We start from the raw sequence: 13,198 nt of genomic DNA on the forward strand, positions 1-13,198 counted from the left end.
TTCGCTTTGTCTTTGCCTACCCCATCTTACTACATCTTGCACGCCACATTGTTCCCTCATGATGTTGTTTTGTATTCTATTCCTTCTTGTCTTCCCTGCAATCGCTCTTAGTGTCTTCATTTTGGCTGTTCTTAGCATGCTTTAGGTTTTATTGGTGTCTTCTCTTGACTCAGTAACATTTGTCATAGCAGGTCTGATGCAATTTTAATAAATTCTAACTTTGCTCTCCATTCTCATATATGGGTTATTCCAGATCACATCTCTCAAACATCCGGACATGGCTGCGGCCTTGTTTATTTGTCCTCTTAGGTCTTTGGCTGTGTCGTGATAACTTGATAAATCTACATCTAGATATTTGAACTGGTTTAGCTATTCTATGGGTTTCCCCTCTACCACCAACTTGCATCTAATTGGATCTTTCCCAATGGTAATGCATTTTGTTGTCTGCGTTGATAGTTGAGTCGTCGACATGCTTGGTAGAATCGATAAAGTTGTCTTTGTAGGCCATCCTCATCCTCTGTAATCAGGGCTGCATCATCTGCATAGCACACTATACTGATTCTACTGTGACGAAGTCTGTATCCTACTTGTAACGATTCCACATATTCTATTATTTCATATATCAGCATAGAAATGGGCTAAGGCTGTCTCCCTGCCTGATTCCCCCTGGTGTTGGTATGTTGGCCGTAGTGGTGTCGTTAGTTTTAATTTTTGTCGTGTTGTTATTGTTCATCGGTTTTATGACTTACACAATGTTTGCAGTTATCCTTTTTTGCTTCATTTTCTGTAACATATCGCCAAGTCTGACTCTGTCAAATGCTTTTGTTAGGTCTACAAAGCAAATGTATGCGGGTTTGATATATTTGATCGACTTCTCTTTGTGACGATTTGTCGTCGATTTGTTTCGTGACAAATATTGCGTCTGTGGTCTGTGGACCTGCCTTTTCTGAATCCTTGCTGTTCTTCTTTGTTCTTCATCTGTGATTCCAATTTATCCTTGAGTATGCCTGTAAATAACTTCACTGTCTTATTTAAGAGAGTTATTCCTCTGTAGTTGCCCGGACATGTTATTTGTCCTTTCTTAAAAATTCGGTATTGTGATACTGGTGTGCCAATCTTGTGGTATCTCTGTTCTGTGTTTTGTTAAACAATGTTGTGAGACAATTAGTGAGTTCCTGACCGCCGTATTTCAGTAGATCGTTTGGTATTTAGGCGATCAGTAGGCGACCATCAGTAGGCGACCTACCTGGCGATCGTCTATCCTTTAAGATCTTCATTCCCGCTTATACTTCAGTTTCATAGTAGTTAGTGTTATGCTGGTCTTCTGTTTTGTAATCGTGTTCGGCATTGGCTTCTTCACTTGTAGCTTCTTCTTCACTTGCTTCTTCCTTCTTGGAAATCAAAACGTCAAAACAAATATAATACGTAAATCTCATTACAATGAATTGTGGTTTACTCCCATATAAAATAATATATTTATATTTTATCATATTTAGTCAGCTAATATATTTTTGAATGTTTGATGAACCTTTTTGATTAATTTAATCAAAATCTTTTGACATTTCGATGCCTCAGAAGCCAATCGGTGTAAGTCAATAAGTGTTTAAAATGAGATAGATACTAAGATGTTTCTACCAATAGTTGCAGAAATATAAGTAGTTATTAAAAACAAATCAACTGTCTTTATTTATCATAATATGGGTAACATTCATAAATACAAACAATAAGGAAATAATATTATTATATATAATAATAAGTGTTATATCTCATAAGTCATTTTTACGGAGAATGTGACTTACACCGTTTGACTTTCCGAGGCATCCATTTTTTAGTATCATAAATCTTTCTTGGAAAATGATACAGTATATTTAAAAATGCAATTTTCTTGTGTGTTAAATCAAACATACCTCAGCCAAAAACGTATAAAACTCTTCATCAATCGTTGTAACGTTTGGAATCTCGTGGCAATAAATCTTATTCTCAGCACATAAGAGAGACATATACTGCAAATGTTTTAATCTAAAAATATAAAACAAAAAATGTACCCAAAAGTTAAAATATACAAAAAATGGCGGTTTTCGCAGCGTAATACACTCCTCAACAATTGAAGTGGAGATATAAAAGGTTTTGAATTATTGGCAGGTCAAGTTGACATAAATGCTGCCATAAACACTTCACTAAATTGTTATTCTGGTAATTGGCAGGGGAAAATGAAAAAAGTTTGAAATTCTAAATGGTATAAAAAGAGTGTATTTTAAAAATATTCAGTAATCCAGTTGTTAGGTAGAATATAAATAGGACCATTTCGATGTAATTTATGATAAAATAATGTCCTTCTTAACGTACCCTATCAAGCCCCTTGACGTTGTCGAAACTGTCCCTGTCTCGAGCTATCCTAAATAGTTGCTCTGTTTTCTTTATTCCTGTCCATTCCCTGATATTCTTCAACCAAGAGGCCTGTTTTCTACCAATTCCTCTGCGTCCTTCGATTTTACCCTTAATACCCTTACCATAATAAGTTGAAGAATATTATATCGGTCTCCCCTTACTAAGTCTCCAAAATAGGCTATCTTTCTGCATTTGATATTATCAAGCAGCTCGCCAGTAGCATTTTCTCTCTTAAGGACTGCCACATTTGTCAGCATAGCTGTCCATGGTATTTTTAATGTACGTCTGTGCAGCCACATTTCAAAGGCCTCCAAACGATTAATGGTGGATATTGTTAATGTTCATGCTTCGACACCGTATAAGAGGACTGACCAAATGTAACATTTAATCATAAGCTTTCGAAGTTTAATTTGCAAGTTATCATTACAGAAGAATGATCTCATTTTTAAAAATTTTGTGCTGACTATCTCGATTCTACATTTGATCTCTTTATCGAGATCTAGCTGTTCAGTAATATGGCATCCAAGATATTAAAAACTGTTTTTGAATTATATGACCACCAACATAATAAACGTGAATCTTGATGTGAAAAACGGCTAAACACTATGTATTTTAAAAAGATAAAGGTAAAGGCAGTTTTTGTTTTCATTTGATTCAGAGTTGGACCACCATCTCCATATAGCTATGTCAGCATCTATGCATCCTCAGTGGATCTATACACTCACAACTCTAAAATAAAATCAACAAACCCTGTCTATTTAAGGGAAAACATCGCGATGCAATGAATCCACCTTTTGAGACGCAAAACAGCGACATCTCTCGTAATACGATGAAGACCAAAAGCCCCAGATGCAAAGGTTATTACTTTTATACATTTAGAATAATTGAAATAAAAATAATAAACAATAATTTAAATCCAAGACTTTTCGTTAAGAAATTGCTTTCTGGCTGCATCCCTTATCTCCGGCTTTTACAATATATAAGCACAAGAGACGACGAATATAGAAGAAAGCAAATAAAGGACACTTAGGCTACGTTTTTTACCTTCTTTTCGTCTAGGAAAAGGATCGAAAGACAGTTTCAGGTACTCAAATCTGAGTAACGATGAAAAAGATAAAGGCAGTTTTTGTTTATATATTTGATTCAGAGTTGGACCACCATCTCCATATAGCTATTTCAGCATCTATGCATCCTCAGTGGAGCTATGCAGTCACAACTCTAAAATAAAATCAACAAACCCTTGTGTCCTTTATTTGCTTTCTTATATGCAGCCAGAAAGTAGTTTCTTAACGAAAAGTCTTGGATTTAAATTATTGTTTATTATTTTTATTTCAATTATTCTAATTGTATAAAAGTAGTAACCTTTGCATCTTGGGCTTTTCGTCTTCCACCATGTATTTTGTTTTTGAATAGTTTATGTTTAGGCTAAACTCTCTTCACACTGTTTCAATAGCATTTAACAGGCATTGTGTGAGCGGCCGTGGAGTAACGGCATATCCGCTGGCCTCATACGCCAGTGCACGTGGGTTCGAGTTGGCAGGGCTCAAAGACAAACCATTTATCATTTCCAATAATGACACGAGCCGTCTTACCGTGCCTCGGAGAGCACGTAAAGCCGTCAGTCCCCCTGGGCTAGTGTACATCGGCACTAATTACTTGAAACAGGGTTAAAGATGTAAATGGCGCCGGAACTGTCCGAAAGGATCTCCCCGGCAAAAATGCCATACGATATTATTATTATTATAACAGGCATTATAATCCGTTCATGTCATCACTTAAAATAACTGTATCATCTGCATATCTGATTGTATTTATCAGAATGCTATTAATTTTCACGTCCCATTCCAAATTATGCAGAGCTTCTTTAAATATTATATCTGAATATAAATTGGATAATAGTGGGGACAGTATACAATCATGTCTGACACCTCTTTGAATTTTACATGTTTATAATGAGCAAAATAATAAATACCTAATGTCTAAAATGAGCAAATGTTATTAGTTAAAAATATCTTTATAAAAATATTCCAAAGTTTAATTTGTTGTTGGTGTTTTACATAATAAGCGAGTGCTGAACATGGTAAAGGTGTCTGGAAGAAATATTCGCAGATCGTCAGAACGCACCAGCAAGTCCTAGTTCCATGTCTCCAAGTTAAGCTTATTGCTTATGTTTTGTTTTAGTCTGACAAAATGGCAGTGTTTTCAATTATTGATTACACAAACGATGTGGAATTAATCTAATATTTGGAAAAAATTACGAAGAATTAGAAATAAATAATAAAATTACTTTATGCAATATTAAAAATATAACTTATATTTTAAAAATACAAAAAAAAATAGTATGAAGCTCCGTGCTAGTCTACAGTACCGTCTACTACGATTATACCACTTTTTTGTACTAAATATTTTATGGAAAACGAGTACTCTGAGTTTAAGCCAATAAACACAGGGGTTTCGCAAGGTAGCGTTCTTGGACCAATACTATACCTTTTGTATACATCTGACATTCAGGAGAAAGAAAACATTTAACTAGCCACATTTGCTTATAGACCTGGATCCCGCGTAAGAAAGAAAAGTTGATTAATAGCAAGCTGAAAATTTGTTAATAGCTTAACGGTGTCTAGTCGGACAAACTATGATGTATGGGAACACTGGAACAGGGGAAGTTTTAATTGTGGAACAGTTTAAAAATTTGGAACGTCAGATTACGAAAACGTCCCATGTATTTTGTCGGACAGAACTTTCAATTGATTTGTTACCCTTTCATTAAACTCTCATGCAAAAATCAGACTGCTATTACTAACCAACATGATTCCTGTCATTTGACATGTTCTTCGTGTTCTATTCATTAAAATGCCAAGTTGGTGATAAACACCAGTCTGATTTTTGCATGAGAGTTTAATGAAAGGGTAACAAATCAATTGGATGTTCTATCCCACAAAATACATGGGACGTTTTCGTAATCTGACTTTCCAAATTTTTAAGCTGTTCCACAATTAAAACTTTTCCTGTTCCAGTGTTCTCGTACATCAAAGTTTGTCCGACTAGACACAGTTATAAGCTATTAACAAATTTTCAGCTTGCTATTAATCAACTTTTTTTTGGTACGCGGGATCCACGTTTATGATGATACAACGGTTTTGACAATATACAGTGCGTCCATAAAGTAACGCATAAATTCATTATTTCGTCAACCGGCGACTTTAAGGAAAAATCCCGACACAGGTCGATTTTTATTTTTATTTCCGATTTTTTGGCATATCTATCATACTAGTGACGTCATCCATCTGGGCGTGATGACGTAATCGATGATTTTTTAAATGAAAATAGGGGTCATGTGATAGCTCATTTGAAAGGGTATCAAATTCTCTATTCCATGATGTAAACATTGACATAATTATTTATACAGGGTGTTCAAAAAACGTTTTATTAATTTAAAATAATTGAGACAAAAAGACGAATGTACCTATGTAATTTATTTAATTCAAAATACGTTTTAATGTTGTCAGAAAACAGGAAAAATGTTTATTTGACAAATAATTATTGTTTTTCGATTAAATTCAATGTTAAAGCTTCCACCCACCTGCCTCTTGCCGATTTGAATATTTCGTTTAAGCTAAAATCAATGTTTATTTGTCAAAACCCCTTTATGACCCCTATTCTGATTTAAAAAAATCATCGATTACGTCATCACGCCCAGACGGATGACGTCACTAGTGTGATATATATTCCAAAAAACTGCAATTTAAAAATAAAAATCGACCTGTTTCGGAATTTTTCCTTGAAGTCGCCGGTTTACGGAATAACGAATTTATGCGTTATAGGTCTGGATCCCGCATATGAAAAAAAAGTTGATTAATAGCGAGCTGAAAATTTGTTAATAGCTTAAGGGTGTCTAGTCGGATAAACTTTGATATATGGGAACACTGGAACAGGGGTAGTTTTAATTGTGGAACAGGTTAAAAATTTGGAACGGTCAGAACACGAAAACGGCACATTTATTTTGTCCGACAGAATAGACTTAAACTCTCCGAACAGAGATTAAACTCTCATGCAAAAATCAGACTGCTATTTATCACCTGTCATAATTCCTGTCATTTGACATATTCTACATGTTCCACTCAATAAAACGCCCATTTGGTGATAAATAGCAGTCTGATTTTTGCATGAGAGTTTAATCTCTGTTCGGAGAGTTTAAGTCTGTTCTGTCGGACAAAATAAATGTGCCGTTTTCGTGGTCTGACCGTTCCAAATTTTTAACCTGTTCCACAATTAAAACTTCCCCTGTTCCAGTGTTCCCATAAATCAAAGTTTGTCTGACTAGACACCCTTAAGCTATTAACAAATTTTCAACTTGCTATTAATCAACTTTTTTTTCATACGCGGGATCCAGACCTATTACTTTATGGACGCACTAGAATAATCTACGGTAAACCTACAATATGCAATTAATGGCATCAAACGCTGCTAAAAAAGTGAACAGAAATCAGTTAATATTAACCTTACTAACAAGAAATGTTAATAAGGTTATGGGATAATCCCAATTATCTTAAACAACAGCATTGTTCCTAATAAGAAAACAGCGAAATACCTGGGTTTCAATCTGGACGTCAAACTCAAATGGAAGGAATATGTTAAAAAGAAAACTGCACAGTTGAAAATAAAGTAAAAAAATATGTATTGGCTAATAGGTAGGTACCCTCAACTTGCCATCCAAAACAAAGTACTGATTTACAATCTGATAGTGAAACTGGTGTGTACCTATGGCCTATAATTATGGGGCTGTACCAAAAAAAGCAAGTATAGAAACTTAGAAACGCTCCAGAACCGAATACTGAGAAATATTATAGGTGCTATTTGGTATGTTCGGAATGAGAATTTATGTGGAAACCTTAAAGTCGGATATATTCCAAATGAAATGAAGGAAAGTCACCAGAAGACATGAAGAGAGGCTCCATAAACATCACAATCATGAAGTATTTCAGCTACTTATCAACCAACCCAGATGCGACGGCTCAAGAGGACTAAACCGTTCGAGCTTGTGTAATGTGAAAAGTTGTGCAAGGTTTAGTAGTTAGTGTGTTAGTGTTGTCCATTATAGCCACAACAAGGACGTGAGCAGTAAGTGAAAGGCAAAATCAATGTGTGTCAATGCCACAACATAGAAGTGGACATTTCATGACAAAAAAACCTGAATGGACCAGGTGACATCTAGTTTACAAACAATTTTAAGACCATTAGGATAAAGAAAAAATTCTGATTAATCCTGTAAGTTAGGTATAGTTGTAATGTTTAAAATAAAAAAATATTTTATAAAAATTAAAACTTACTCTGTAGGCTTAAGCTCCTTCTTTTCCACCAGGTTCTTAAGGACATGAGAATAGTTGAAATGCTCTTTGGAAACCCGAACTTCACCGCAAATTGTTACTGCAGGAAACGGTATTTCGTTGATATCCTTCTCATCTGAGGAAAAGTTAACCATGATTGGTGCAAACTGCCATTTCTTGTACACCTTATAAATTACTGCTATACAGACCATGAGACTTGTCACAAACACCACAAACCAGCAAATCCTAAAATGAAGAGGATATCTTTATTGGTTTATTTGGTAGGGATTTCTGTATGGGTTTTACATACAGTGCCCTGGAATAAGTGTTACCCCCCTTATTAACTTATTTATTTTTAGCTCATAAGCAAAACGCTCGGACAGGTCGATTTTTAAAATAATCATACTATATTACAGCATCAATGTTTCGAACTTTACGTGATCCCTCTTCAGGTGACAGGCATAACTTTGATTTTTTTAAATGAGAAAGTACATCATGTGAACCCTCATTTAAAAGCTTTTGAAATAATGATTACAAAAATGTATTATACCTTAATCCCATTTGAGAGCGTAGGCGCAAAATTTCGGTCGAATTATTTTTAAATCCACTAATTTTTTTCGAATCCTGAGAAAATTAAAAACTATTTTTGAAAAATTTAAACGCAGAAATATTACAGTATTGTCGAGGGTCGAGAGTCCCGAAGAACTACTATAATACTCTGGGCTAATTAGCAAAATTCATGGAAAAGTTATTTACCAGCAATTTTATTGCTGGAATCGAATTATAAGATCCTATATATTAATAATATAGGTATGCAAAGTCCGCAGATAGTGTGGTACTTTTTTTATAAACAAAATGGCGCCGACAAATCGTATTTTTTTCAATTATTGCTCTATAACTCCGAAGATTTTAACTTTACAACAAAAACACCCAAATAAAAATTCACCGCAATTAAATTATGCATAGAAATATGTTTTTCACGATTTGCTCCGACGAAAATTTTCCTCGGAAAATGCGGGTTTTCCTAACAAAAACTATAATTTTCAAATAAAGTTTTAGGTAAGTAATTATTAATCAATAATTAAATAACTTAGTGACATCAAAGATTTCTTGGTATAGATTTTAATTCTAGAAGCCGCTGAAAATTAAACGAATATTTTAACAACAATTCAATTGTTAATTAACAATTTACGATCGCAATAATAACCAAAATAATCATGATATATTGATCAAACTTATAAAGATTATAAAGATGAGATGCTTGTTTACTATTTTATCGACAAAATATAAATTTTTCTTTTTTTTTGCATAATCTTTAAATTTAAAAAAAATAGTTATAATACGTTGGTCTGATTAGTAAAGTACAAAGAAAGGTTATTTACCAGCAATTTTATAGTTTAATCGAATTATAGGATCTTATATATTATTAATATAGGTATGCAAATTCCACAGATAGTGTGCTACTTTTTTTATAAACAAAATGGCGCCGACAAATCGTATTTTTTTCAATTATTGCTCTATAACTCCGAAGATTTTAACTTTACACCAAAAATACTCAAATAAAAATTCACCCCAATTTAATTCTACATAGAGGCATGTTTTTCCGATTTGCTCCGACGAAAATTTTCGTCGGAAAATGTGGATTTTCCCAACAAAATCTCGAATTTTCAAATAAATTTTTTGGGCCAGTAATTATTTATCAATAATTATATACCTTGGTGAAATAAAAGCTTTCTTGGTATAGATTATAAATTCAGAAGCCGGTTAAAATGAAACAAATATTTTAGCAATAATTTAATTGTTAATTAACAATTTACAGTCGCAATAACAACCAAAATAATCATGAGACATTGATCAAACTTAGAAAAATTATAAAGGTGTGATGCCTATTTAATATTTTGTCGACAAAATATAAATTTTTCATTTTTTTGCCTAATCTTTAAATGTTTAAAAAAATTGTTATAAACAAATTAACATTTCGCAGAAATTGTTTATTATATTCTAATTTTAAAAAATACTTAAAATGCGTATTTCATAGGTCTTGAAAATTAATGCTTTAAAAAAATTTTCCAACCATTTGCAAAAAAGTTAGGAAACAGCAAAATAAATATACGATATCTCCATTGTTTATAATTTGTTTTAATTGTTTCAAAGCTTAAAAGTGAGTCTATGGTACAATCTAATTACTCACAAAGAATGTCAAAAATTAGTGCAATGGTTATATTTTAATCAAAGATTAAAAATACTTTTTTTTGTAATTTTTAGCGCGAAAGTAGGCTTGATACAGAGCCGGAGAAAAAATGTTCACTCGAAGCGACTGACACGCTTAAACTCGCGCGAGTTGTGTATGTGGGCGGGTAGCTACGGTACTGTATTATTCTACTTTCGCGCGTGTAAATTACAAAAAAATATATTTATAATCTTTAATTAAAATATAACCATTAAGCTGATAATCGATATTGTTTTATAAACAATTAGCTTGTACTTTAAACTCACTTCTACGCTTTGAAAGAATTAAAAAAAATTATTAACACCGTAGTAATAGTATGTTTATTTTGCTGTTTCATAACTTTTTTGCAAATGGTTGCAAAAAAGTTTTAAAGCATTCATTTTCAAGATATTTGAAATGCGCATTTTAGCTATTTTTTAAAATTATAATATAATAAAAACTTTCTGAGAAACGTTAATTTGTTTATAACTATTTTTTTTAAACATTTAAAGATTATGCAGAAAAATAAAAAATTTATATTTTGTCGACAAAATGTTAAATAGACATCTCATCTTTATAAGATTTCAAAGTTTGATCAGTGCATCATAATTATTTTGGTTATTATTGCGACCGTAAATTATTAAGTAACAATTGAATTGTTGCTAAAATATTCGTTTAATTTTCACCAGCTTCTGGAACTATAATCTAAACCAAGAAGGCTTTTAAGTCACCAAATTATTTAATTATTGGTAAATAATTACTTATCTAAAACTTTATTTCAAAATTAAAGATTTTGTTGGGAAAACCCGCATTTTCCGAGGAAAATTTTTGTCAAAGCAGATCGGGAAAAACACGTCTCTATGCAGAATTTAATCACGGTGAACTTTTATTTGAGTGTTTTTGTTGTAAAGTTAAAATCTTCGGAGTTCTAGAGCAATAATTGAAAAAAACACGATTTTCGGGCGCCATTTTGTTAATAAAAAAAGGAGCACACTATCTGAGGACTTTGCATACCTATATTATTAATATATAGGATCTTATAATTAGATTCCAGCAATAAAATTGCTGGTAAATAACTTTTCCCAAAAATGGCCTATTCTCCGATAATCAGCCCAGAATATAATGTTTATTTTAATAAGTCGCGCACAGGGTTGAAAAGGAGAAAATTTAGTCTGATTTTTAATTTCAAATATATCGTTCAAAAGAAACTTTTTGTTTAGTCTAAGGGACTTTCATCCCTCCGTAATAATCTAATCTTTCATTCTGCGTTTAAAATTTTCAAAAATACTTATTTGTTTTCCCACAATTCGAAAAAAAGGAATGCGTATAAAAAGAATTCGACCAAAATTTTGCGCATACGCTCTTAAGTAGGAGTAAAGTATTATACATTTTGGTAATCAGCATTTCAAAATATTTTAAATGAGGTATCTCATGATGTACTTTCCCAATTAAAAAGTCAAAGTTATGCCTGTCACCTGAAGAGGGATCGCGTAAAGTTCGAAACGTTGATGCTATAATATACTATGATTATTTTAAAAATCGACCTAGCCGAGCTTTTCGCTTATGTGCTAAAAATAAAGAAGTTAATAAGGGGGTGTAACACTTCCAGCTCACTGTATATATCATGCTAATTAATTTATGTTTCATAAGATGAGATTAGCCCATAAATGCCTTAAGCTATTTGCCAAATGTCCAATTTATTTAAATGTATTCATGATTTAGGAATCCTGAGAAAAATAATAAAAATTTTTGAAAAATTTAAACGTAGAAAGAAAGATTGCATTATTACCGAGGTCCGAAAGTCCCTTAAAATAAACGAAAAGTCTCTTTTGAATGAAATATTAAAAAATTAAAAATTGTACCAAAAGTTCTCTTTTTCTTAACCCCTGTAACTTATTAAAATAAATATTAAAAGGTTTTCAGGAATTTTCGGCCCTCGATAATATTTGCATATTTAAAATAACGTTTAACTGGACAAAAATAGAACTCCAAAATCAAAACGTTGGTTATAAATAAAATAGCGTTTTTACCAATCCCTACACGGCCTGCTAATGAAAAACTGGTATTTTAACAAAAAATCTGAATACTAGTTGCAGATTGTCCGAGTAGAATATTAATTTCGAACAACAACTGGCTTTTACAATTTTATCTCAGCTCAATCAGGATTGGATTCGAGTCAATGGGGGTAGCAGACCGAGGAAAACTTGAAACGTTTAAAAATGTAAACGAAACATATCCAAATTGATATTTGGACACGATTTCCCTAAAATTTTTGTTTATATTTGGAATAAAAATACGTTTAGATTCTGCATTCCAACCTATAGAGAATTTTCGGACCTATAGATAGATGTAGCATTTACCTAATATTATTTTTCTACAATCACTTGATAAAGATAGTTATTTTTCCGCAAATCGCCAGGAAATTTTGACATTCCTGTCAAAATTTCTTGAAGAAAAAGTCAGGACTTCCTTACTGTAAGGAAATGTCATTTCCTTACTGTAAGGAAATGATATTTCTGTACAGTTGTTAGTGTTCTACATAAATGATAATTCAACCTCAATACGTTTCCATAGTAACCCAAGTAATTTTATTAGGAATTTCAAAGCACCATTTATTTGGGAATAAAATTATCGCGTTTTTTTTAAATCAATCAATATCTGTGAATTTTAAACGATTTGCGGAAAAATAGTATGTTTACCTCGTAGGAAAAGCCACATTCCTGGACTCTGTGTTGCTAAGTCTCGGCTTGCGCCTCGACTTAGCAATCTTCACAGTCGTCCAGGAATGTTAAGCTTTTCCTACCCGGTAAACAATGTACTATTCTTAAATAGTGCGGAAAGTGATACTTTCACGCACGAGACTGCCGTTGACACTTGGGAAGACACTTTCCGCATGAGTTAGGAACAATATTTTTTCTAGGGCCGTACGGTCCGTACGTTTGGAAAAAAGCCACAAAAAATAGAGTTATATCAATTTTTATTTAGAAGTGAAAATACACAAATTGATTTTTTGACAAGGTTGTCAAAACCAAACTTTCAATATAATGGGTTACCAAGATGACGATATTGGTTTCCATGACGACGATTCAAAACCATTGTACTTGTCTACTGATCTGACTTTTAAATATTATGTTAAAATAATTTTATTTCATCGAATTATCTCGCTAATTTCATTAAAACATGAACACAATAAGATAAATTTGAAATAAATTAGTAAATAATATCTAAATATTAGTTTATTGCATGTATTATATTATAATGCATATTACAAGGT

The 13,198-nt window shown here is 32.5% G+C and overlaps 1 protein-coding gene across 2 annotated transcripts in view; it reads right to left on the minus strand.

The window, feature by feature from the left end:
• Nucleotides 1–13,198, minus strand: part of LOC126889762 (pickpocket protein 28-like) — a 58,558-nt gene that overhangs the window by 36,946 nt on the left and 8,414 nt on the right. For both annotated transcript variants that reach the window (XM_050658336.1, XM_050658335.1), the window contains exons 2-3: nucleotides 7,719–7,961; nucleotides 1,908–2,019 (exon numbers count right to left, since the gene is read on the minus strand). In XM_050658336.1, the coding sequence (XP_050514293.1) occupies nucleotides 1,908–2,019; nucleotides 7,719–7,961 (355 nt within the window). The remainder of the gene's footprint in view (nucleotides 1–1,907; nucleotides 2,020–7,718; nucleotides 7,962–13,198) is intronic.

This window comes from Diabrotica virgifera, chromosome 8, assembly GCF_917563875.1.
Source record: "Diabrotica virgifera virgifera chromosome 8, PGI_DIABVI_V3a".
Classification (NCBI taxonomy): Eukaryota; Metazoa; Arthropoda; class Insecta; order Coleoptera; family Chrysomelidae; genus Diabrotica; species Diabrotica virgifera.